Source organism: Anopheles arabiensis, chromosome 2, assembly GCF_016920715.1.
Source record: "Anopheles arabiensis isolate DONGOLA chromosome 2, AaraD3, whole genome shotgun sequence".
NCBI classification, from domain to species: domain Eukaryota; kingdom Metazoa; phylum Arthropoda; class Insecta; order Diptera; family Culicidae; genus Anopheles; species Anopheles arabiensis.
This window is the reverse complement of record NC_053517.1, coordinates 82,686,006-82,712,871: the sequence shown is the minus strand read 5'-3', so window position 1 is coordinate 82,712,871 and position 26,866 is coordinate 82,686,006. Positions and strand designations below refer to the sequence as shown.

Sequence of the window (26,866 nt, the reverse complement as noted above, 5' to 3'; positions counted from 1 at the left end):
GATGAAAGCGCACGTAGCGCGTGCGGTGGTCGGTACCAATGCCGAAAGCACACATGGGACAGTGTCAAACCGCCAGGCCACGCGCACGTCCACTAACCAAACGGACGCGTTGTTATCTACTACCCCAGCTCTGTGCTCGAGTACACACGCACTCTAAAGCACTCCCACCGAGGGGGGAGACCCTATTCGGCTCCGATTTTTGCAAACCGGTGAGCGTCGACGGCCGCCAGGCGAGAGAGCGAGAGCACACGGTACGGCACTGCAGCCAACCGAACCCGTCGTAGTCGGTACGCAATCAGAAGCGCTGGCACACAGCGCAACGGATCCACCCTCGGTCAGTTTCATGCCATCCGTTCGCCGTACCGGACGCAAATCCGGACGCACCACCAACGCCACCACCATCAGCAACCATTGAGAACCGCCGGGGTTCGAGAAAGGGGGTAGGTTTCGTGTCAACCCTTCCGGTGGGTGCTGCTGCAGCTAGCACCAGGGTGTGAGCACCGCAATTGCGTACAGTGTGTGTTTGTGTTTGTGATGCTGCTGGCCAATTTGCGCGATTCCGGAAGTGTGCAAGTGTAGGATAGCGGAGGAAGTGAGAGAGAGAGAGAGAGAGAGAACCGGGCGGTCGTACACGCGGTCGGGCTTTTCCGCGGCTGCGTGCCGCATCGACAGCGGCACTTTTCGGTGTGTACACACGGCACCGCGAGAGCACTCGACGGGGAAGCGGTGGTCGCTTTTGTCACAGTAGCATTAGCAGCGGCGGCGTCGTCACCGACGACTTCTCTAGCGATTCCCAAACCCGACAGAACAGGCAAGACGCGTTCCGCGGCGACGTTGGCGGCTGCTGCTGCTGCTGCGTCTGTTTGTGCTGCGCGTTAGTGTTTTTGTTCTATTTTTGTAAGTGAATCGCTGCTTCCCGTGTCCCCTTGCGGTACGTACCACTGGTGGCGCAATTTCGGGACGGGTTTATTTGCGAGACGAGCGGCAAAACGGGTGGGTGAGCTCAATTTTCGGCACAAGTGAACCTAAAATATCTGCTTGCTGAGTTATTACCGCATCGTGTTTTTTTGTCTTCTCCCTTTTGTTTTGTTTGTGAAATCCTCCCCCCGATGCACGCGAATGTCACAAACAGTGCGGTACAGAGTGTGTGAAGGTGCTGGCGGCGATTGATCAGAGTGTGCTGTGGCGTAACTTGGATTCCTTACCGTGCTCAGTTGTCTTGTGGATTATTTTAGTGTTTTTTGCTTCCATCTTAAAGCAGAATGAACAACCAATTGTTTAATCTGTTCGGTTAGTGTGTTTGCTTTTAGTGGTGCAGTGTGTGCGAAATTCGGTGCAGAAAACGGTATACCGAGGTTTCTTCGGGCAGGACGCGGAATTTTGTAGGCACGAAAACATTCCTCTCTGGGTGGCAGAAAGGGAGCGTGCGGGAGAAAGAATGCCCAAAATATGAGCGTTCTCGTGTGAGTACCGAATTTTGAGAGTGGCTATGCGTCTTCTTCCGTCGTCTTCGCCGCATCACGCCAACAAGCGCAATGAAAAACATTAAAACTTTAAACACGAACGTAAAGAGAAATGAAACAAACAAAATAACTTACTTGTTTTGTGGAAATTTTACAATTTCCATGCAAAAGAGAAAGAGCGTCTCCTCCTGACAGCATGCAATGTGGCTGTGTGTTCGTGGAAATGTCCGTGTTGCTCGTAGCAACAACAGCAACGCTGCCTCCTTTTGTTTGCCTGTATGGGCAATGGATGGACGCCTAGCTGCTTGCCATCACCGGGACAACGGAACCTTCTTGCGTTAGCCCGCCCACCCCTTGCCCACTGTGTCCGACTGTGGGAAATTCTCGTCCCACTCGCTCAGACCGATAAGGGTGAGGGAAAGGCCGTGGGAAAGCGTAGATCGATACACAGTTCAACACCGTTTGGCGGTTGAATGGTGAAAGGTTTCAGGTTTGGATTGTGCAAACAACGCTTAGAACGAGGTTGGAAGACTATAAAAAAACGGAACGTTGTACCCGGTGGCCTCCAGGTGTCTAAAATTAGCAGACATGGCCTGGAAGCTTTAAATAGTAGTTGAGAGGAGGTTTAAAGCAGTAAGCGTTCTAAAAATCTTTGTCTTTGACTGTCTTTAAACATCAGTGAGGATAATGTTTAGTCAAAATTTTGCAAAAAATGCCAATATCCTAGGAAAATCATCCAGCACCAAAGACGTGAAGTTCGTTAGATCCTAACATCGAACAGGATCTTTCATAACGTCTTCCCCATTTCATGATGTATTTGGCTGTAGCTTGGCAAAAATCGTCAATATGGAACGTAAATTGGATAATTATAGAAATTTATCATTATTTTTTGTCAATATGTATATTAAAAACGAAATATTAAGTGCTCATGTTAGAGTGTACCGCACTGTAAAGGCAGATTATAATTATGGAGAATGTAGAGAGGAGCAAGATTAAAACAAAATGAAGCATTCGAGTAATTTGTAAACAAGTAAGGGCTTAAGCTTCGCTATTTCCCGGGAAGGTGTAGTCCTTGGTAAGCCAACATGGTGCGAAGGAATGTTGTTCCAATTAATTACTCACCAATTATCGATGGAAGTATAGACATAATAAGACCATGTTTTTCGACTGCATTCGAAAGATTTAATCGAATTCCATTAATACATGTTTGCTACAATAAGTATTCCCTTGTACAGGTTTAAAGTAATGACCGTTGAAAATAAAATTTGGTTATTTTTGGCTATCTAAGTCACATCATTTGGCATTCAAATGATTTCAGCACAACCGCTCAGCCACAATAGTTTGCTTATCAATGACTTTTAATGTACGTTAAATGGGGCCGCCCAGTGGTCTATTGTCTAGACGAGCCGATTCTTGTATAAACTGAACCTAGTTCGATTCCCATCTAGAGCTTGCCTTGCCCAAGAATAGAAACCCCATTATTTACTATATACACGGTGATTAAGTTGGGACTAATTAATTCCAGTATCAGTATGTGCGGTGTGTGTGTAATACACATAGGCAGAAAATTACACGTGGGCAGGAAATAACATAAAATAAAATCATATAATCATTCTTCAGTAGTTCGTTTGACGATTTTTTATGTTCCTTTAATTCGCGAAATGTTATTAACGCTGCAATTGAATTGCAAATCGAGCAAAAATGCACATTTTGCACAAAAATCCATATTGTAGAAAAAAACAGCATTTCCACCTTTGCAAAAAAGTGTGCATGCTGTCGTGAGCTTTGCTTCACGTTCAATTAAACGCAACTTTCAAAAACGTAAACGAAAAAACGGGATTAAATTTAATCAATTCATGCACCCGGCGCGTGTTTATGCACCCCCTCACCCCCCCCCCCCCCCCCTTTATCAACAGTAGGGAAGAGGGTGAACAAAACGTTTATGAGCTTTTTTACCACCTGCAAATGCATTTTCCCAGTGTACCGAAAACGGACCGTGCAACTGGGAAAACAGAAAATACCCTCCGCACACAGACACACACACACTCTATTAATTACGGTTAAAGGGATAACGGTTGCTGCACTCATGCAAGCACCTTTTGGGGCCTTTTTTTTGTTTGCTATGGTGGTATCAACCAAGTACGCGAAAAGTTGTATAGCGTTGCCGAGGTGCTGGCACAAACCAAGCAGGGAGAATGGATTGGTTAATTTGCATAACCCTCGTGTGCGCCTCCATGCACGAGATTGGCTTTATCATTTTATCCTTTTGGCGGACAAAAAACAAAAATGGAAATGACAGAGCGGGAAGAATGCAATGGGGTGGTGTAGAGCAAAACATAAACATCGTTGCTACGCTCAAGCTGATATGCGGGACCACCAGCCCGGTACCACCACCACCACCACCACGAGGACTTATCTGAAGCGTGTGGAAAACTTTTTAATTGAATTTCGAAGCTAATTAGGCTGCGCCACTTCCCCCCACGGTTCGCTTTCTCTTCCCCAAACATTACCGTCTCTTTGTTTGTGTCACGACGACCACCACCACCATCCTCTTCACGATGCGCGCAAGAAGGATGATAACATCATTAACTGAGTGATTGTCATTGAAGCGAACGAGGCGTCGTTGGGTGAGCGATACGGCCAAGATAAGAGTACCCCCGGTGGGACACCAACCTTGCTAGTAGAGAATGCACTTTCTATCCCCTTCCCTTCCACATGTTTAATGCTCGAAACTACAGCGATATCGTGACACACACACGTCGGTCGTTGTTCGGTGTGGTGTTGCGCGATGGAGTCATGCTGAAAGGTGCCTTCTGATAAACTAACCAATTGAAGCGCAAAATTACATTCCAGCAGATTATGCACCACACACCATATACAACCGGACTTGCACTTGGTGTTACCGGAGGTGACGCCATCGGACGTACCAGGCGTACTACCAATTAAGTAGACAGCCGCTGCCTAGCCTGAAACTGCCTTATCAGCTGTAATGGGCTTTACACTATTGATGAAACGTTGCTAGATGTTAGCAGGACGGATGTTACAGCTTAATAATCTGTTGATAAAAGTGGAGACACTGCTAGTAGAATATGACATGTTGTATTGGTGGTGTACATAAAAGAGGGGTAAATTTTGATTAACTTTTACAATCAGTAAGACAAACCAAAGAATGAGTTGTAACCTTACAAAAAGTTGTAGAACAAAGCGAAATTATTATTTGTCTACCAAAACAGTTTGAGATCGAGTTAAGACATTTGAGAGTCATTTAAAAATATTATGAAGGCTTCTGTGCCCTCAGCTCTCAAATTTCAATTTCAAACAAATTACGGCCCTTTGTTATTCATATTTATTCATGGAGACGCGTAATCAGCAATATATGACTCTTTGCCCTTCTTAAGACCACCATAGCTACTTCAATTTGTCTCTTTGCAGTCGACATTTTGGCTCTACATGCGGCAACGTTTGCTGCCCACTGCGGCAGACGACGAGCTTATCAAAGACCGATCACACCCGACTACATGATGGTCTAATTGAGCCAATGATAAGATCTGGTACTGACTGATACGCAGCCAATGATAAAATCTAGTCATACACGTCGATGTGGTAGTGAATCTTTCCCGGCAGTCATTGTCCAAAAACCACCAGTTTTACACAATTACACGCAAAAACGACCAGCGAACTCTTAAAGGTTGTTAAACGGTAGCCTTGTGAGCAGAGTTCTTAAACTCTTGATAATGCTTTATACTTATTTGACTTTAGACTTATTTCTACAGTTATTTCTAGTGTTTCTACAGATCATCTGATACAGTTGATACATCTATTTTTAGACATTTACAGTCTAGTATTTTCATTCCAAAAGAACACTTTAAAAAAAAGTGATGCAAATACAATAACACTTATAACGGCAGTCATTTATGAACGATATTATAATAAATAGAGCAAATCGCAATGGTGAAGAGCGCCTTCCACAGGGTCCTCGATAGAGCGATAGTGAAGAGCGCCAACGAGCAAATAAAACAGTTACTGATGCAAAAAAAAAAACAACAACCCCTCTATAACCGTTGCTGATGACCTTCACATTGGCAGCATAAGTATCTCTCCTCGACCTCGTCGTCAGTTTTCAATTTCTCCGGAGGTTCTACCCCATGCTAGCTCCAACGTTCTCAAACGCACTAACCTCCGGACCGGTAGCGCAATCAAAGGCGGAAAACGGGACACGCAAACGATTCACTTTGCCCGCTGTTCCATCCCATCGAGCCCAAGGGGGAGAAGAATCGGGAGGGTTTGAGAATCAAATCTACGACCACGGTCACGTTTCGTAATGCGTCTTGCCTAGCGACCCAGCTCACAACGCTTCCTACGCTTCCAGCCCGCTTGGCCCTACAGTTTAATCAATCTGATGTATCTAAAAACCCCCCGCCTCATACCACATGCACTGCACAGGGCCTGGAACGGTCGGTGTTCTCTATTAGTAACTCACCCCTGTTTCTACCAACCCACTGCCGTGTCTGTTTGCCTCGCCGAAAGCTTTATCAGTGCGTGATCAAATCGCATGAATCTTAGAACGCGTCTTGCGGCGAAAAGCCGGACGCACGAAACATCATTCAGGGAGGGAGGGTTGGCAATGGCACCGGCCACTGCACGTATCTCTCCGTTCAATTAAACTCGTCGGTTGGTGTGTGTGTGTGTGTTGTGATGTTATTGTAGTGCGGCGGGCGCTCCAACAATGGCAACAGTTGCGACGAGCGCCTGTCGGCTGGTATCTGTTTGGGGCGATCGTTTGGAAGTAACGCGATATCAGCAGACATTGGACCATAGACAGTACACCAGCGATACAAAAATGTTTGTACAATTTGTGTGTTATGATATTGTGGTTTTTTTGTTTTGTTTGGTATCACAAAAGATGACACTGATTACCCCGGTTCCCAGAGAAAGATACAAATGATTTTAAAATAGCTCTTCTAGTTAGCGCAACACTGCCACGGTAACAATTCCCTCACATTAGCAGTCATTTTAACTGGCCAACGATACGTGGCGTGATCATCAAACCGCCAATATTGACCTTCAACCGCGTGCTGAACTACTAATGCGTTTGTCCATTGAGAGATCATGCACCGAAATTACTTTCGGAAGTTAGGCAACGTCCGGTCTGGAAACATAAATCAACCAGTCTGCATACCTGCCCTGACCCCTTTCGCAGCAGCTTGCAGACGAGGGCAAATTTCTACTCGTTTTGGGTGGAAGTTTGGGTACGAAAATCGCTTTATTTATTTTGCCTAACCCAACGCCTAACCGCCATCGCAGCGCTCGTTTGCTGCCGTACGTGCGTGCGTGCGTTCGTGCGTATGTGTACGTGCGTTTACTTAACCCTGTACACTGCGTAAAAGCGCAACACGGCGGTGGAATATGTACCAATTTTCACCCACTGCTCATTTTCTGCTCGTCTGGTAGCACTGGGGAATTATTAGTTTTGTTTAATCAACAAAAAAGCAAATATACACGCAAAGGTGCAAAACGTTTAACATATGCGCAGCAAAACAAATAAACACCTTCTACACCACACCGTGCACTAAATGGACCTGCAATGAATATAGATACTGCGCCGATCAAATTGTGCGTTATGCACACAGAGGGAGAGAGATAAACTGTTTGTCTCTATTGGAGCGATTATGATGAGTTGTGCCACCCTTAAAACGATGAAGAAATAAATTATTGCAAAACAATCAGGCGACGTAACTATTGTGCTCGTTATCCCCCTTTAATTAACACTGTCACTTCGCACAGGTATGTGATTTTCTCTTTGGTGATCATTCTGATGTCATCGTTTGCAACTATTTCATTAAAAACTAATGGCGTTGGTGAACCAATAATGTTATTCATTCTTTTTTGTGTAACTCTTTGTGTCTTGTGACTCTTTTGTGTAATTTTACCAAAGCATAATTTACTGCAAGTAAGAGAAGAGCACGAAAGCTATCTGCAGATGTACACTTACATGCAACATCCATAAATTACGGATCATTTGTGACGCAAGATACATGATGCTTTCGAGATTTTGGATGCACTTTTACTTCATCATAAGTAATAATAGTGATGGGTAAAGTTAGCAAAAATTCGGAGTCGACTTCGATCCGACTTCGATAAATTTGAAATCGACGCCGGAAGTTAGGTCCGCGCTGCAATATCGGGAGTCGTTCGGAATCGTCCGAAATCGCCCGGAGTCTCCCAGAGTCGGAGCCGCCCGGAGTCGGAGCCGCTCGGAGTTGGAGTCGCCCGGAGTCGCAGTTGTCCAGAGTCGTCTGGAGTCACCCGGAGTCGCCCGGATTCGTTCGGAATTGGAGTCGTCTGGAGTCATCCCGAGTCATCTTGAGTTGTCTGCAGTCGTCCGGAGTCAACTGGAGTCGTCCAGAGTCATCTGGAGTCGTCCGGAGTCGTTTGGAGTCGTTTGGAATCGTCCGGAGTCGTCTGGAGTCATCCAGAAAAGGCTGCAGACGGAATCATTTGGAGTCGGCCGAGATCGGCTTGTATAAGAAGTGCACGCGCAAAATGAAAGACAAAAACACACAACGAAAGGAAATGTCTGATCACAAGCACTTCGACCAACTCCGACTCCAACTAACTCCGATTCCGAACGACTCCGGACGACTCCAACGACTCCAACGACGCCGATTGACTCCAGACGACTCTGTACGACTCCGGACGACTCCGACTCCCAACGACTCTGGGCGACTCCAGACGACTCCGGACGACTCCGGACGACTCTGGACGACTTCGGGCGACTCCAGGCGACTCTGGGCGATTTCGGACAACTCCGGACGACTCCGGACCACTCCGGGCGACTCCGACTCCGAGTGGATCTAGTGGTTCCATTTTGCCGAAGTTGGAATCGGACTAACAATAGTCGGAGTCGGATCGGAGTCGTGGGTGCGCTCCATACAGCACATCAGTATGTAATAACTGTTAATAATTCTCTAAAAACAAAAAGACAGCGTCTATCTGTTTTATGAGGCTTCAAAGGAAATATTAAAATATATAAACCATGAAATCTGCAATTGATCAACGTATCTAAGCGCGTTACACTAAATGAATGAATTGTTATTTATTTATTTATTTAATTTATTTAAATTAAAGGAAATCTATGATTATGTATTGTTATTAGCATTAACGATTATCATAGTAATAGAACGAGAGGTTTCTGGAGGAAAAATGCCAATATTACTTACTACATACTGTAAATTATGTTATGCTGTGGGTATCTTTGTCCCAAATTATGTTTGTCTGTGTTCCGTAATTTATGGATGAACCCAAATGAAGCGCGCTGGTTAGTAGTGCCGAGTGCGCTAATGCCAGCCACTCTCTTCAAAGTAATATTTCGGAGGTTGCGATATTGGTGATTTAAGTATACTGAAACATGGAAATTCAGAAAACGAAACCAATTTAAGAAATGTGAACTGACTGCGTTAAGGTACTAAAAGCTATACGGATCAACCAAAAAAATCGTACAAAGATAAATTTAGCTTTCACAGAAACATTGAACGTAGACTTTGATTTAAGGAGCTAGGAGGAAGATATGCTCAGTGCATGGCACTCCACAGGCAGAACGATATGGAAACATATTTTAACATTTGAGAAGTCGTTTCTTAGACACAGTCAAAAGACCTCTCTGAAACTCTTTGAAACTCCTTTGCTAACATTGTATGTTAGCCTTTATACTGGTCGAAAAGATCCCCATACATCTTCAGCAGCTTTGACCGACTTTGATTTTGAAAATCAATCAGACTGTTTTCAAACATAAATTAAGTAGATTTAGCCCAGAAATCAAAGCTAGTGGACAACTTTCCACTATGAAACTGACTCCTCCTTCTGCCTATCAAACTAGGGAAAATAAAAAAAAATCATAAATAATGACTCTTTCGTAGGATGTTTTGCCTGCAAATAGAGACACACAAGCAGCACATTGTCTTGGTAAACGCCTTATCTTAAGTGGTCCATCGGCTCTCGGGTGAGGCCGATTACTGTCCTGAGAGTCGTTCGCCTGTCGGATTAGTCGGAACACTTAAGCAGCTCAACCCGGTACTACTTGGTGCCTTCCGCCCACAAGTGGACACTCTCACACATCAAGACAAACACACCAATTACGCTATGTTATTCTGTTCCGCCCGTAACCCGCCATCGTGAGCTCTACCTCTCCTTCAATCTGCTTGCGTTTTCCCCCGTTCGTACTAAGAGTGGCTTCATTAGTCGCCTAAAGGGGGTGGAAAAAAAAACACACACACACACACACAAATAATGCGCACAATTGCAGCTCATCACATTATCTTTGCGTTGAAGTGTGACGCTCTTGCCAAACCGGAACACAACAGCAGCGCAAGAAATGTAAATGAGGAACATCATCAAGATACTGTGGCTATATACCCAGTGCGCTCATTTCCTGCCACCGCACTGCACTGTGCCATCGTCAATGTGAAGAAAACTCCGCTCATTATCATTTGCACTCAAAGGACGCTCTTCTCCTTTTCAGATTTTAACATCACCACCTCCACCACCACCGGCGTTTGACAGAGGAGGATCGTGCGTCTGCAACAAAAAGGGATCACCGCTAATCACAGCGCAATCAATCAACGTCGGACGGACAATCCACTTCAAGTTTGCACACACATACACACACAGTACGGTCGCCACACCAATTATGCGCCAGCGGGACCAGTCCGACGATATCAGCGCCATGTGCCGAGCGTCCTGAAGCGTTGGAGACTACTTCCCCGGTCTGCTGCGGTTCTTTAGCCACAGTTCCTGCCCATCCCGTCCTTCTTCCCAGTATTCGACTCTCTTTCTCTCTCTCTCTCTCTCTCTCTCTCTCTGTACGTCTAATCGGATCGAAGGACGATCGATGGACGAAAGCGTGGCGCGACTACATGAAAGGACACACCAGGACCAAATGGCGCATCATTAAGCGCCTCTTTCTATTCTTTACCACCCTCTCAGTTATTCCGCTCACCGTACTCTACCTAATCACCTCCGATCAGCTCTACCGTTTTCGCCAGTACACGGTAAGTTTCCCGAGGGAGCGCGTGGGCAAACCAGGCCAAAGGTCTATTTAGTGCTCGAGTGTACATAGATGTAAAATTTATATTATTTTACATAGTTTCTTTGGAAATTTGGAGTGATGAAGGGGGTTGCTCTCAGTCGATTTTACAAGAATAATACCCCACAACCCAAGCGTATCACAAGGTAGAACAACTTTTTCGGCTGTTTCTACAATTCCATCACAACCGCAATCTTATCTAACTTATCGTGTCGTAGTAGCAAAAGAATATACTACACTCGTGTCAACTATTTACAATAAATTGCACTTAATAAATATTAAAAGTTGTAAATTAATGCGTCATTTCTGAAGATCGATATATCTAACCTCAATATATCTTAAGATCAAAAGGAAAAATCATATTACATATTATGTTTTATAGTAGAAAATGAAGCAAATGGTTGAAGAAGCATTAGCATATCTTATGGTTTGATCTGTAATATGCTCCATTATGTGAGCTACGTTAGGTTTACTTTCATTCATACACTAAATGGACCTTTAGCAGGGAGTGTCGACGAACTATATATAACTTAATATATTATCCTATAAAAATAGAGAACATAGTTAACGAATAATGAAATCCTCTCTTTTAGTGTATTAAAATAGTATTAAGCTCGAAATTTGGGTTTATATTTTGAGCGATATCATCAAGCAAACAATAATTCACATCCACTTTCACTCAAGCACCAAACGGACCTTTATCTGCTGCAGTAGTTTTGCGCAGTAAATCGGCTCGAAGATAAGCTGTGTATTGTTACGTCTCATGTAATCGAAAGTAATTACCCCACAGCTCGCTTTTCTGTGCTATTATTACCTTCTATAAATATGCTCCAGATAACACGATAGCTATTCTTAACGGCTATCGAGAAAGAGAGATATTGCTACCATTTGTGGTACCAATCCCTCCCCCAAAAGGCCCAACTACGTCAAACCGATACAGCAAACAGGGACTTTCTATGCCGAGTAGGCAAACTACCGACCAATGCTTTGTGTGGTTGGTAATTATGGATGCGAACTAATGATCCCCTTGTGGAGCAAGAATGCGGACATCAGCCAGCTCCTTTCAGCCCGGTCCAAAAATGGGTTCAATCTAAAATTAAATCCTTTCCGTTGACAAATGAAACCAAACCGAATGGGATTGGAATGATTGTCCTTTCAGTGTACTTCCAGCAAAAACAAAAACACGACCTAAACCAACCACACAGTACACTATTCCCAATCAAATCGAAACAGACGAAACTCTCTGCCAAATAAAAGCCCGATTTCGTATGTATTTATCCTTTCCTTTTGGAAATGATAGGCTTACACTTTGCACGTGAACCACATGAATCGTTCATGAGGAGCTGGTCAATATGCTTCCCTATCGCTTCACGCCTCTGAAGCAGGGAGAAAAAGGGTAACAACACCACCCGCCTAAAGGGTATCTCTGTGGACGTGTTTTTGTTTGCTCAACCATTGACCCAGTAATTGATGGATCCTGTTACATCCTACACCCGCTACCGTTGAGTTTGTCATTCCCTTTTCTTTGACAGACGGGTGTTCCGTTCCAATGTTCGGTCACTTAACTTACTCGGCAAAGCAACAAAAGTAAATGGGGAGAAGATTCACAACGACAAAATAAAACCCACACACACAGACAGAGTTTGTAACAATTCCCTGTCCCGTACTTTGTGACCGGGGAGGAAGAGTTTGTGTGTGTGTGACCTTAAAAACAAAAGTCACCATCAGAGTAGCAGTACAAATGGGTTATCTTGGTGATAGCGAAGGAGTGCAAGACAGAAAAAATGGATACCGATACTCCAAGGGATCACCTCACATCAAGTGGCCCGTAGCGCTTTGTAGGGATCTTCCTTCCTTTGCCCATTCCCGTGCCCATCATGCAATGGATATGGTTGACCGAAGGAAAATGGAACACACAATAACGAAAACGTCCAATATTTCTTTCAATTTAATACGCTACACGGCGCTACACCGGGCTGAGTGACACTTCGCCGAATCGCCGCAATCGCCCGACCGACGGTCTGAGCTTCTAGACCTCGGGATCGGGTTTCAATTGCCCGCGTGCTCCACTCAAGGGCCAATATTAAGGGCAACAAAATTCAGACAACCGTGGCGAAACAACCTTTTTTCCAGTTGCTTGATTTTAGCGCTGCTTCGGAGTGCTCCAGCAACAAAAGGGCGGGTGGTTTTTACTACCCTCTGCATGTGGTGTGGTTGGGAAATCTTCTAGCAACGCACAAAACGGGTAAAGTGATCTACAATGATTCGGTTGCTTTATTTGTTGCTTGGCCGTATGTACTGGTGCGTGTGTGTTTCTTTTAACCTTCTAAGCCGCTTACTTCGGAAAGCGGAAAAAACAGGAAGCCGACGTTTGTTAAGGCATGAAATGGATCCGTCGAAACGACCCCCATAAAGCGGCGAGGCCCCTGCTTCATCTTTAATTCGTTGAACAATCGTTTACTGTCGATAATCGATATTGCTACAAATCAAACCACTTCCGCACAAACTACCTTTATGGCTAATGCTGTCCCCATCCAGTTATGGAGCAATTCAAATCAGGCTCTGGGGGTTGCTAGTGTAAATGGTCCAGCGAAAGTTTTCCATATTTTAGGGAAGAGTTTTCAGTAAAACCATACCGCACTCAAACACTCCAAAAACAACACGAATCGATTGACATTTAATGGCAATTAGTGGAACGAACCTGTTACCGTTTGGTGATAAATAATGGTTAAATGGGTGGCGTTTTTTTTTTTTTGTGTTGACATTGAACACTTTGGAATTTCTGTCAAGCAATTAAGAGAAGAGCAGAACATTCATAAAACATGTATAAGGCTGTCGTCAATCAAGCAATGCCAAACAAATAAGACTCAATAGGTACTACGTGATATGCTCGTTACCTTAACGAACTGGCATTCCAATTGCATCAATATGTTAAACTAAAGTACAAAATATTGGCCGATTGTATGGTTCGACATTTAGCCACATTTAAAAATAAACAATTAAAAATCACGAACAAAAATTCATGAAAGAAGCCACACAAAGAAAGCCAAAGGCAGTTAAGGAGCTAGAGAATTGGAGGTAGTCGAACTTCCTAGACATCTAACTCAATTGTTGGAGACCTTGTGCGTCCTGTTTGTCAGAATGTGTATAACCGAAGAATAAATACATTTGATCGAGATTAATTCTTGCATTTGTTTGATGGCTAAAAAAGCCCTAATGTTTCAACCATATAACTTGCTTGTTTTAAATAGTTCCTAGACCTTTTGCCAATGCCAATGTCCCCACAGTGCAGGCATCAAATGTATGATTTAGCGACACACTTGTACAGAGTTCTAATCTGGAAGGTGCGAAATCACAAGCACAAACTTGAAGTTATGGGGTGAGATCAACCAGAAAGACAAGACATGGCGAGTAGTGTGTGGTATAGTCTCTAAATTAGTATCTGATCTGAACCTTTATAGATGCAATGCATTACAGTCTCTCCCCGAGTTACACGAATAATGCGTTGCGGAGGCATTCATTCGCATAACTCGGATTTTCGCGTAAGTCGAATATCATGTTTTCAGCCATTTTGTTAATAAATGATTATTGTTGATGAAATTCAGTGCTTGTTTGCGCTAAATTACACATTTCAAACAAATAGCATGAAAAATTTTATTTCTCCTTTCAACTCAAATTCGCGTAACTCACACATTTGAAAGTCAACTCAAATTCGCATGACTCGAGTGTTGCGTAAATCTGCGAAAGACTGTACTCCCTAAAGAACGAGAATTACTACCCAAGAAAAGAGTTAGTGTATAGACATTTGTTTTGTGTAAGTGATTTAATGTTAACGCAATCCAAAACAACTTTGTTATACCAATTAGCCATCTATAAGTTAACAGGATGGAAATTAAAGGCTGAAACTGGGGCCCTTTCCGTTTTAAGTTGGTAGGCTGAAATTTCAGCCTGTCAGCTGTTTGCATTGTAAAGCAGTTTTCGAGCTGCTATCTAAGTGGGTATAACATACAGGAGGGCTTATCCCAAGGTGTATGAATTTAGAAGGCTGACTTTTATCGCTTCTGTTTCAGAATCAAGATTTTAAGAATGTTTTGTGTATTCGTCAAGCTACCAGAAAGCCTGTTTGAGCATAAGTTTTCACCCGTTTTGTGAAAAAATGACGTTTAAATTTGGTTATAAAATACATGTTATGGACCTCATACACTTTGATTCTTAATTTCACCACCTGATCTCTTTAATGCAAAATTTTTTCGAGAAGGTGTTCGAATATAATTCTAGCTTTGAGGCTAGAATAATCTAGACTGAAAATCGCAGGCTATTTTTGTGTGCGGTTTTGTATGGACTGTTTATATGATTTCAGCTTCCAACTGTCAAACTCTATATAAAAAAGCTGACTAGAATCGTGAAGGGCCCCACTGTTAGGTGAAGAGTATGCATTAATAGGACATTTTACTTTTCAATTGTTGAAGAACATCTACCAATTGCTCGCGGTTGAAAATTGAAGGAGTTTACAAATTTGATATCAATTACCTTGCAATTTTTACTCTTATGAGGTTAATGTAACTTTTTATCTGTATCCTTGGAAAGCAAGGTAGTTCCCCATTACATGGTTGGCTTGAAATGTGGTTTTTGGTTTTTATTTTGGGCAATTAAAGAGACAAGAACTTTGAAAATTAGCTAGGCGGCAAATGATATTCCACTGGTAGATGTTCGATGACATCAATAATACGACCCGTAAATATCAAAGCCAACGTCATCAGATGTAGCTTAAGCACCAATTCCTTGAGCTGCTTGAGCCATAAAATACTGCTGCGACTGTCATATCACATCGAATCGTTCTGAGACCCTTTCCACCACCCAAACGAGAATCATTATTGACTCAAAAGTCTCATCAGCCATCAAAATTACGCTTTCTATGCAAACAAACGAAGCGTAGAAGCAATCAGTCTTTTTTTGTTTAATATTCACCGATCAATATACAAAAAAGCACACACGAACGAAGCACGAACAGCCAACGGTGCTGCGCTCTCATAATAATTCCTACTCCAGCTTTCCGCACAAACTCCACACAAAACGGAAGCAGCACACGGCTGCAACAAGCGGAGAAAAACTGGAACAGCGTACTGGTTTTCCCCCAGCCCCTTTTCCCACATCCGGATGCGAGATAAGGTCATGTTTGTAAGGTAAAAGGAATAAAACCTGCTACCATCAACATACATCTCCAACAAGAGCCGTGTGTAGTACTCCCAAAACATCCCATTCTGAAGTCACCCTCCAGGAATGTAAGGGTGAGCTTTCCTTTTTTTTTGTTTTGCCCCCTTCTCAATCTCAATCCCGCTCCATATTTACTGCCAGTAAAGAGTGGTGTGTTTATGTGTGTGTGTGGTAGATAGATGAATGCTCTGTATGATCATCAAACCCAAATGAATCGTTTTGTTGTGGACTGACTGTACTGCACAGCCCTATACTCGCCTTCCGGGAAGAAGTCACATTCTGACGCATCACAACCACTGCCACCATCGCGTTGTTTGAATTTCCCATACCCCGCAGTGGAAAATGCCCCTCCATTTGCCGTTCGAGTGTTTTGCCAACCGGGGTTCGGGTGAAAACTTTCCAATTCTACAGCAAACATACTCCCCGACGTGTGCATTGTGTGTAACATTTTCATTCCATTCCATCATGTATGTGTATGAGTGTTTGTGTGTGTGTGTGTGCCTTAAGGCCTCCCTCTCTCTCTCTCCCACCTTTCCCCCGCAATTGCAGAGTGCGCTGTAAAGCTCCGGATCCTTTCGTCGAGTTTGTTTGTGTCAAACAAAACGGAGCACCGTAACGTCCCCGGAAGCATCAAAATTCTCCCTCCCCCGCTGCATTCCCATTCCGCCTGGCGCGCAGAATAGCATCCATGGAATCCATTAACAGACAACTAGCACCGTTCGAAGCTACTAAAGACTGCCTTCTCGCTCTCTCTCTTTCTTTACCATTGAATATCGTTTTCCTTCCCTGCATTGGGACGGATCACTGGTTGAACACAACTCTCGGTGGTCTCTTTCTTTGCACACTCCACACACACACACACACACACACACACCAGCTGGCCCGGGTCTCACAAAACACGCGCTAAAGCCATCCAACATTTAGCCGATCTTGTAGTTTCGTTTCCCATTTCCGCCCGGGGCACCGCTGTTGGGCTGTTTTCACAATGCAAATTTGCTGATTCTAACGATCAAATGTTTGTGCCCGGGCCCCTGGTACAGATGATGCTACCACGTGCACCGTGTGGCAGGTGTGTCGCATGGCCGATAAATGAAACCACCGACAAGCGTGTAGTGTCTTTCCCCGCTTTCCCACTGTCGTTCCCAAGCATCTTTGCCGCGTGTGCGACGAAACATGACACTCCGAAGCTAAAACGACATATCGGAATTTTGAACCATTTTAAGTCACAACGGGGCGGTCTTTTCAACTTCCCACAGGCACGAGCGGGGAAAACGCAACGGTCACACGTGTAATCCAATAAGCGAAGTTGCATAACTGTCTGCCATTCCCAGCACCTGGACCTTGGCGGAAGACGACGTGCGGGGTTGGAAGATTTTGGAGCATTCGCTTTTGAAACTCTAGTGAAAAGAAAGCAAACCTTCCCAATACGACACGGACGTTTGCTGCTTCAAAAGAATTCGCGTGGCTGCTTCTAAAAATTTTGGACAGAAAAATAAAAACTATAAAAAGGGACACAAAGGACCATTTAGATAAACTGTGTTGTCGTCCTTGTAGTGGTAGAAAGAACATCACTATGTGTGTTGTGTGTCTATGTGAGGCGTAAAAGGGGTTCCACCCAGGTTCTTCCGCCTCCCCTCTGTCCGAATACCCTTGCTTTGTTCCGGTTTTAATCTTCTCTCCCATTGCTTGAAGTACCACCCATTACGCGGAGAGTACGTGACGAAACGATGCCACATTTACCACATTCTTAATTACGCCATAAAGGACCGTGGCGCTTACCCCTTGTTGGTCGCAGTAAAAAAAAGAAAAAGATACTTCAGACCCCACCACCACCGTCATCATCTTGAGCATTTTAACTGGTGCAAAACATGTGCGAAAGGAAAAATAAGGACAAGATTTCACATTCCGAGCCGCTTCCCCGCTTCCTGGTTGTATGAGAACAACACCTCAGACAGTACACGAGGTCAAACGATCTGAAACGGCAGAACGGCTTTTGCGCCATCTCTTGTGCTCTTCCCGATGTTCATTTTTGCTTGAATAAACAGCACAGCAGAGGGAGAGAGTGTCCTGGCGGACGGACGATAAAACTAAACTAATGCTCAGATAAAACACGCTGAGGTGCGGAGCCTGGCGAACGGCAACGGGCCAAAAGTTCCGGTACGACGTTTTACCTTTTGTGTGCAAGAACGCTCAAAACATGACAGCTGGAATAGGAACAGTTCAGCCGGGCGATGCTTTTGGGAAATAATGGGACAGTGCGCCCCGTTGCACAACCAATTCGGTGGCACTGAAAGCCCGAGCTGCAATGCAACGGGCGGGTTTGAGTGGATAACATTCCGAAAGTAGTGATTAGAGAGGATATTTTTTAAGGTCCATTCAAGCATTTATGTACGAAACTACGCCTAGAACTATATTCATGGCATTAAAAAATGCCGTTAAATTGTACTTTTAACGAAACGCAATCTTCTCCAATGCCCAAACCAATTCGAGCTGCTTTCCAAGTTGAGTTTAAAACTGTTCATATGGAAAAAGTTCTTTACAGAAAGCTCCCCACCCAACTGAAAATGTTTGGAATTTGTCGAACTCCATCCCTCTTCTGCTTCCCCCCGCTTTCCCCTTGGGTGAAAACATCATCATCATGAGAATTATTTATACACGTTTAACTCCCAAACAACTTTGCCTCTTCCGAGCCCGGCCGGAACGGAAATTAAATTTAAAGCTTATCTTGCAGTCTACATCCTCACCATGTAGCACCACATAACTTGTTCGGATGGGGAAGGTAGAGGTGAATTTGTTCGTACGTTTGGTCCATTCCGTTCCGCTTTTCACAGGTTTTCCAGTGGACTTTTAATATGGTAGAACGTTTTCGTTTAAAAACATGTTTAAAAGATGGGCTGGAATAGTCGAATTACAGGGGTTTTCGAGTCGGTTTCAAATGTGAATAAGTTTTCTGAATATTTCGTTGAGATTCATTCATATGAATCTTCAGTGACGAGTGATTCGACTTCCGAATCGAATCTCTAAAGATTTATAAATCTCTAAGGATTAATGAATCACTAAATATGCATGAATCTTCAAGAATTCATGAGACTCGAAAGATAAATGAACCTCCATAGATTCATGACTCTAAAAGAAAAGATATCCGTTAAAATACATATATATGCAAGGATTCATGAATCTTTTGCGATCCCTCCTCACAACATGCCCGTCATAGGTTCAAGCCTCGCATGGACCATCTCCACATAGCGAAAAAATCTATCTGACAGCGTGTTACTTGCAAAGAAGTCTCTAAGGTCTGTATAGCTGGTATGAGCACGTAGCTTGTTACGCCAAGAAGAAGAATAATGAGAAGCTCAAGCTCTATGAATCTTTGGAGATACATGAATCCCTTGAGATTCATGAAGCCCTAGATATTCATCTTCGAGATATATCGAGATATATTGATCTTTTGAAATGTATGAATCTTTCCAGATTCATGAGTCTTTCGAGATTCATGAGTCTTTCGAGATTCGTGAGACTTTGAGATTCATACAGGGTTTACCAGCATAATAAACAACTGTCCACTTGTTTATAACAATAGTCGTTTTGAATAGACACCGCTGTCTACCACTTGCTCACACGTCAGATGGTGTAAGCTACTCTGTCCCATTCAATAACACAATTTTCGCCTTCAATTGCACAACGGTCGGATTCGGCACGGTTTCTTGTGGTTCTTTTATAATTAACAAAATTAATGTTTTGATTTATTGAAATGTATGGTTTATACTGCATATTGCTTGAATAAAAGAAACGTGTTTGAAAATGTTTGGTTTTTACAAAATTTGTCCCAACAAAACAAACTGTGCCGAATCTGACAGTTGCTAATCGAAGGCAAAAATTGTGTTATTCAATTGGACAGAGTAGCTTACACCATCTGACGTGTGAGCAAGTGGTAGACAGCGGTGTCTATTCAAAACTACTATTGTTATAAACAAGTGAACAGTTGTTTATTATGCTGGTAAACCCTGTAAGTCATTCCAGATTCATAAATCTTTCGAGATTCATTAATCTTTGCAACCAAAATTCAGTTTATTTGAACCATTTCAAAGATTCATTCAAATTCATGAATTTCAATTCCCCAACAGATTTACCCAACACTAATTCACAGCCCTAGAGATGTTTTATCAAAAACGTTTGTATTGATATCCCAATTAAATTTCAAATCTTCCACATGATTCTCAACACACCACAACTAACTGTCAAACTCAATCGAGCTAATGGTGTGTTGATAATCATGTGCATGATCTGAAATATTATTGTAATGCAAATATAACATTTGACAATTGTTGGAAAAACGTCTCGAAAACAGTAAAAGTAACTGATGCTGTTGTCATTGTAAAGTTACTTGTAAAACTCGGTACAACTTTCACTATATTCTTGTGAGTTCTTGCACATGATTGCACATGAACACGCCGCAAAGGCACTGTCAAACTAAGTTCAGCCTAAGGCGTGGTGAAAATCATGTGGTAAATAATGTTGATCACATTAGATATTGAACCGAAAAAAACATGTAAAGTGTTGTACTTTGTGGTACCAATATTACTATCACGAACATTCTTTTTTAAAGATTTAAGCGAATTACATTCTTGCAAATGGAGGATATCTCGACGTCGAATTGTTAGACTTCGGTAAGAAAAAATCACTTTATAGTTCCTTTTCTCATCCTGAATGGAGTCAAACATGGAACGAATTTTATTATAATAATTACCAAATTATTCAAAACCAAATTGCGGCAGAAGATATATAAAAAGAAACACCTCTAAAGGTCACCTCTGCCTATAAGATGACCTCCAAACCGTACCTGTCCTTTGCTAACACTTGCCATTCGTATGACCTCCCGCCCTTATTTCCACTGCAACCCCTCTAAACAGATAAACTTTAATTTATCCATTCCCAACCTATCCCAACCCACACTTTTTCGGCAAACAGTCGAACCTTCGGCCTGTCACAGCAACACAAATTTTATGTAGCGCTAGTGCCAACATTTTTGGTGCACAGAACTGCCCGACCACACACACACACACACACGGTAAACAAATCGATAGTGTTCCGGTCAGTGAGCTTGGCCGATCAATTTTGAAATTCCCACAGCACAGTAGGGGAGGAGGAGGTGGAAGTGGAGGTGGATTGCAGATAATCTTCAAACCCATCCCACCCGTCCCATGAGACAGCTGGCAGCATGCCAAGCATGGAATGACCAAAATATGCTTACGGTGCCCTGATGCTTGTACTACCCCTTACCCCACTTCACACACACACCTTTGTAGGGGGGAGTGTGGGGTGGTAAGTTTTTGCACGAACAAATTCGGTAGCTCGTGCACAAACAATATATCTTCCCCGTAGTTCCGGGAGTGCCGGGAGTGTCGGTCATTCGCTGTCGAAACACACGCTCGATTGGAGCTCTGTCGATGGATGGTCTTCGTTTTTCGAGCGAAGGGCACCTGAAAGCGATTGGTAACACACACCAAACAAAAAAAACAACCAACCAACAGAAGCAATATCAGAAGAGGATGTTTTAAATCATTCCGTCCCCTCCGATCGCCCACACCACGTGACCCTTGCTAACGCTAGGTAGCAACCCTCGCTGCCAAACCCACTATTTGCACTGACGGATGGCATACACACGCTGCTCTCTGCATGCACGTTGCAATATGGTGCATTATCTCTTGTGCAATGTAGGTCAACGGGTACGCTGATTATTGGTTCGCCCTTTTTCATTATACATCATTCGAACAAACTCCGGTAGGTTTTTTGTTGTGGTTGTTGTGCTTGTTACGACGAATATGACAAGGATTTGCGGGAAACGTGCCAGGCGCCTCCATCGCCGGTGCTCGCACAAGGTAAGCACGAGTCAAACCGAACGGCATGAAATGTGTATGCGCCGGCATTGTGTTTTTCATTATTATAACTATCGAGCTGGAAAATTAAGTTCCTTCCATCTCTGCTTCCGTAGCAAACAACGTGTCAACAGCGAGCCTGTATGTGTGTGTGTGTTGTAGAAGCAGTGGTTTTACGCTACCGAAACCAAACGTGACGTCATCCAGAGCTTGCTGGTGACCACTTGCGACGACTAATGGTAACGAACTGTGTGTGTCGCATAATTACCCTTCCGCGCTATTCATCTACAGCCTGCCAATAACCGCAGTGGACGCTGGTGGTACAACCGGACGGAACAATCTTTTACACACCTTTGCTACCGACGTCGGCTGTGTGTTAGTGTGTTAGTGATGGGAGAAATCAAGTTTTTGTCGGAATCGATTTCGGCTAGGTCTGAAGTTTTCTGGAATCGATCCCGGATAGTAGGATCGGAATTAGTTTCCGCAATCGATGCCGGAATTGGCTCCGGAATCGGAATCGAAATTGACACCCGAATTGGTTCCGGAAACGGCTACGGATTCGGAATCGGCTGCGAAATCGACATCGGCTCCGGAATCGTAATCAGCTCCAGGTTCGGATTCGGAATCGGCTCCGCAATCGGAATTGAAATTGACTCCGGAATCGGAATCAAAATCTGCGTCGGAATTGGTTCCGAAAACAGCTACGGATTCGGAATCGGCTCCGGATTCGGAATCGGCTCCGGATTCGGCTCCGGAATCGGAATCAAAATTGGCTCCGAAATTGGTTCCGGAAACGGCTCCGAATTTGGAATCGGCTCTGGATTCGAAATCAGCTCTGCTCTGCTCTGAATTCAGCTTTGAATTCGGAATCGGCTTCGCTATCAGCTCGTTATTCGACTCCGGAATCGGCTCCGGAATCGAATCTGGAATCGGAATCGATTCCAGCATAGTTATCGACTCCGGAATTGATTCCGAACACGGAATCGGAATCGGGTAGGTCCGATTCCGAGCTCCCACCACTAGTGTGTGAGTCTAAGTGTGCCATTTTATCATAATCAAGGCATAACAAATTGGGACAACACGCGACTGTCCCACGTGCGGGTAGTTTTGTGCGATACAAAGAGAGCGCAAAACAGTGAGCATCCGCATCCATGGGTCACCTTGGTCCGCAGTGGATTGGATGATTCCCGCTCGGGTTAGTATTAAAATGCCATTACCATGGATTTAAGTGTAGCCTGGTAGCGCAGTCGCATTGTGTCCGCAAACATGATTTGTGTTCATTACCGATAGTAAACAGCTACAGAAAAAAAAAAACAAAAAAGAAACTATTTTTAAACCATCCTTCTCGTTATTTTTCTTGTCCGGACCACCGACCGCATACAAAGAACAATCTAATTAAATCTATAAACTCGTGTTGTTATCCCGTTCGCTTCACTAATCTTTTTTAATTGTCCTGATATGTGTATCTTCTCGTTTTTTCTCCTTCCCACACTCCACCCCCAACACAGTACGGAGCAATCGCTGGCAATGGATCGACACGCCAGCAGCTGCTCCCGTTCCGTGTGCCGCTTCATCCGCCCGACGGTATCGTGCACCATCTCCGGCTCGCGCAGCACCGGCTACGGCCGCAGCAGCACGCACAGCACGAACGGCAGGCCGGGCCGGATCACTACTCGGCGCGGGCCGCGCTTAAGAACAACGCTACGCTCAACAGCCAGTACCGGCTGGACATGGAGTACATGAAGCGCCGGATGGAGCATCGAGTCGAGCGGTTGCAGAAAAAGTGTGCCGAGCACCGGCTGAACGAGCCCAGTAAGCAGCCCTGGAAACAATAAAAAAACCTTCTTTTCCGTAATTTAACGGTTATTTTGCGTTGATTCACTTCCAATCCTCACAGAGCACAACTATAAACCGAAGGCGTGGGAATATCTGATCCAGCCCGAGTACCATCTCGTCTGGTGCAACGTGTTCAAGGCGGCCTCCACCTCCTGGATGTACAACTTCAACCTGATGGCGGGCTACACGCCCCAGTTTCTGCGCAAAACGAAGGACGTCCCGTTGCAGCTGGCCCGCCAAAAGTACCCCCGGCCGTCGGTGGAAAAGGTAAGCTGGCATTGTCGTATGTTTTTTGCATTAAAATTGCAATACAATTACGGGGAGGAGGGGGAGGGGGCAAAGGGACCACTTAATTTCAGTATCCATCTTTTCGATGATATTGAGGTGCTTTAAACGGGGTCGCACAAAATCAATACTCCCTCCTAGTGCCCGGATAATAGCGGATTATGATGACCGCATGACAAACAAAACGTAAAATATGCAAACAAGCAACCTGATCAGCCTTTGAGCCTTCCCCTCTCTTACTTTCAATCGATTGGGATTGATTTCATTATTAGCTGCACCCTCCATCCCTCCCTTGCCTTTCTTCCGACGATAATCAAATGGCAAAACTTCGGTTCCGGTTGTTAGCGTTTGCTATATGCCCCGTGCCTATCATATCGGGTTTTATCGCACCCTCGCTCACTCTACACACCCCATCTCTGTCCTGTTTGCTTTTCCAACAGCTAAAGCAAGCCATCAACGAATCGATATCGTTCATTATCGTGCGGCATCCGTTCGAGCGGCTGGTGAGTGCGTACAAGGACAAGATACAGTACGCACTGCCGAACTCGCACCACCACAAGCTGGGCAACCGGATCATACAGAAGTACCGGAAAACGGTCAACGGGAAGGTAAGCGCCCGCATCCTGCAAGCGGAAAAGAAAAGATCCCTTTTAAATCATTCGTTTATTTCTCTCTTCCTCTATTACCTTTTCTCTCTCCCTGCGCAAATTGCCTTACCCCCTGGCACAGCCGACGACACTGCTCAAGCATCCGACCTTTTCCGAGTTTGTCAATTATCTGCTGGACGAGATCAAGCATCCGCACTACGAGATCGACATGCACTGGGTGCCGGTGACGCACTTCTGCACGCCCTGCTTCTTCCATTACGATGTGATAGCGAAGTTCGAGACGCTCGAGGAGGACCAGAACTATCTGGTCGCGATCGGCCACCTGGACAGTGTGATTAAGCCGCAGTGGAAGAACGCCGGCAAGGGGGCGCACACGAACGACGTGCTCGCCCGGTTCTTCTCGGAGCTGGACAACGCCCAGATCCGGGGACTGTACGACTACTATCGGTTCGATTTCGAACTGTTCGGCTACAGTGCCAAGGGCTACTTTAAGGACTTAATTACGAACTAGTTTAGGTGAGCAAATTCTGGCCCAATTCTGTATCTTCTTGACCCCTTTTGTCGTTCCGTTGTAGTGAAACCAAATTGGAAAAATTGATTAATCGATGATAGAACGCTCTGTGAAGGGGGGGGGGGGGGGGAATAAATCTCTCCAGCTCGCAACGGTCGCTTTCCACCTTTTCTCCCCCTATTCTAGACGTGCCGAGCAGCAAAATTAGGGCAATTTAAATAGTGAGATATCATGGATTACGTCAAATTACTAGCGCGATAGCAAACTTCTACACACTAATTCCATGTGAAGGGTGGGGACACAGATCAAGGTAAAGAATGGAAGGGACGACGAGCGCGGGAACGTTTGGACGGCCTAGTGAAACTAAAAGCAGAACAGAAAAGACAAACAGGAAGGAGAGAACGAGACACAGAGAGAAAGACACTAATTAAAAGACAACAATTGCGCGGAACAGCTTAGGATTAGTGTAGCGGGCATTAATATTATACATTCAGCAAGGAAAGGAAAGCATAATAATAACAAAGGAAAGCGGAAACGGTCCCCCCAGCGCGCCGGCCATAGTGCCGGAGAAAGGGGCGCGGAATATTTTCTACATATTTGAGAGCAAAGCGAAACCAAGAGAACAAGAAAAGGATAATCAAAACCCAACTAGCTAAACCCCATTGCTAGCTATTTAATATAGGAGATACGTCCATTAGCGATTAAGGCGAGGAAAAAAATGGGTGAGGGGGACGAACACATACATATGATTGCATGTTTCGGTGTAGATTATTTCTCGAACCAGTTTTATGCGCAATTAGCTTTTTTGTTCGATACGATTTCGGCATATTGATTACAAAGGAAGCATGAATTTCAAAATTAAGCTTAACGTAAAATTATTGAAACAATTAAAAATAATAGCAGAACGCTCCCAACCCCGATCCATTTGGAGGCAAAACGATCCTGCTTTTGCGACAAACCACAGGAGAGGCTTACCAAACGAGGTACCAAAACCGTGATTGATACAGTAGTTTTTAAGGCGTAGATAGCGTGTTTTCTTCATCGTGCAGATTAGGTTGTGTATGTGTGTGTGTGAGGAAGATTCGATCCTACTTTTCGTTTTGTTTCGTTTTGTGTGTTGTGCAGCAAATGTTAAGCCCCATGGGAAGCAGAATGTTTGGCTTCCAATGTGCGTATTTGGAAAAAGGCTAGTCAAGGATAGAAATAGAAGGAATGGGTAGCTTCCTCTCCCAGGGATGTGTGTTAGCGACATTGTTTTTTAATGGTTGTTGTCTGGTTTGCTTCAAGCACTTTAGCAGCTGTAGAGCATTAGCGGAAGTTTCTTTCAAACAAACACAGACACACAGACACACAGAGACACACATACACAAATGTATTCCAACGTAAGTTTCAACACCAAAGATATCAATTCCAAAACCGACCCAGTTGGTGGAGAGATTGTACAAAGAAACGAAACGGGATGTGTATCATGATATCAGACCGGGTGAGCAGAAGAGAGGGTAAAAAGAAGGATACACCACACAAATCAGATTCGGTCGGTTTATCGGTATTAGAGATAGATTGCTAATCACTTAGTGCAAGAAAGCAAACCCCCGCAATCACACGCTTTCCAAATTGTAGTGGGAAGGTAGAATAGAAAAAAATCAGTTTTCCAAAATTTCGTAGCAAATAAAAACAACCACTGAGACCAAAATTTGTGCTCGAAAAGATTTCACCGCTATTTGGATGTGTAAGTTCAAATTCGGCCCATTGAAAATACAATATCGGAATCGGAATTCGGGAGCTTGTGCCGGGGGAGCAAACGACAGAACGTAGTGTAGTTTTGATTCCGTTTTTTTCCAAATCCGTTCCTTGTCCCCTTGAAAAAAAGGACGAACCGAGAAAAATTTAAGCTCTAAACACTTATGCAATAGCAGTACGAAAACGAAAATGGCAATAAATAAAATTCTAGTAAACTTCACACCACACTATGTGCACCTTACTTCTTCCGT

The 26,866-nt window shown here is 44.1% G+C and overlaps 2 protein-coding genes across 5 annotated transcripts in view; one reads left to right on the top strand and one right to left on the bottom strand.

Annotated features, from left to right (window-relative positions):
- Nucleotides 1–26,866, bottom strand: part of LOC120897541 — a 32,257-nt gene that overhangs the window by 4,438 nt on the left and 953 nt on the right. The gene's annotated exons all lie outside the window — the stretch shown is intronic.
- On the top strand, nt 69–26,840 carry LOC120897542 (carbohydrate sulfotransferase 11). Of its 4 annotated transcripts, XM_040302513.1 has the most exons (7): nt 69–440; nt 1,296–1,463; nt 9,982–10,510; nt 23,144–23,447; nt 23,533–23,738; nt 24,197–24,364; nt 24,486–26,840. In XM_040302513.1, the coding sequence occupies exons 3-7, from the start codon at nt 10,376–10,378 to the stop codon at nt 24,873–24,875; spliced, it is 1,203 nt and encodes a 400-aa protein (XP_040158447.1). In that variant the 5' UTR covers nt 69–440; nt 1,296–1,463; nt 9,982–10,375; the 3' UTR covers nt 24,876–26,840. The 4 variants fall into 4 exon arrangements, with proteins under 4 accessions (XP_040158447.1, XP_040158446.1, XP_040158448.1 ...); XM_040302512.1 differs by lacking the exon at nt 1,296–1,463; XM_040302514.1 differs by lacking the exons at nt 69–440; nt 1,296–1,463 and adding an exon at nt 463–931.

Excerpts from the sequence above, each read along its gene's own strand:
- LOC120897542 (XM_040302512.1), top strand. The coding sequence starts at position 10,376 with ATGAAAGGACACACCAGGACCAAATGGCGCATCATTAAGCGCCTCTTT. Across the intron at positions 10,511-23,143 it reads ACCGTTTTCGCCAGTACACG|TACGGAGCAATCGCTGGCAA; the intron begins GTAAGTTTCCCG and ends CCCCCAACACAG. Across the intron at positions 23,448-23,532 it reads GCACCGGCTGAACGAGCCCA|AGCACAACTATAAACCGAAG; the intron begins GTAAGCAGCCCT and ends CAATCCTCACAG.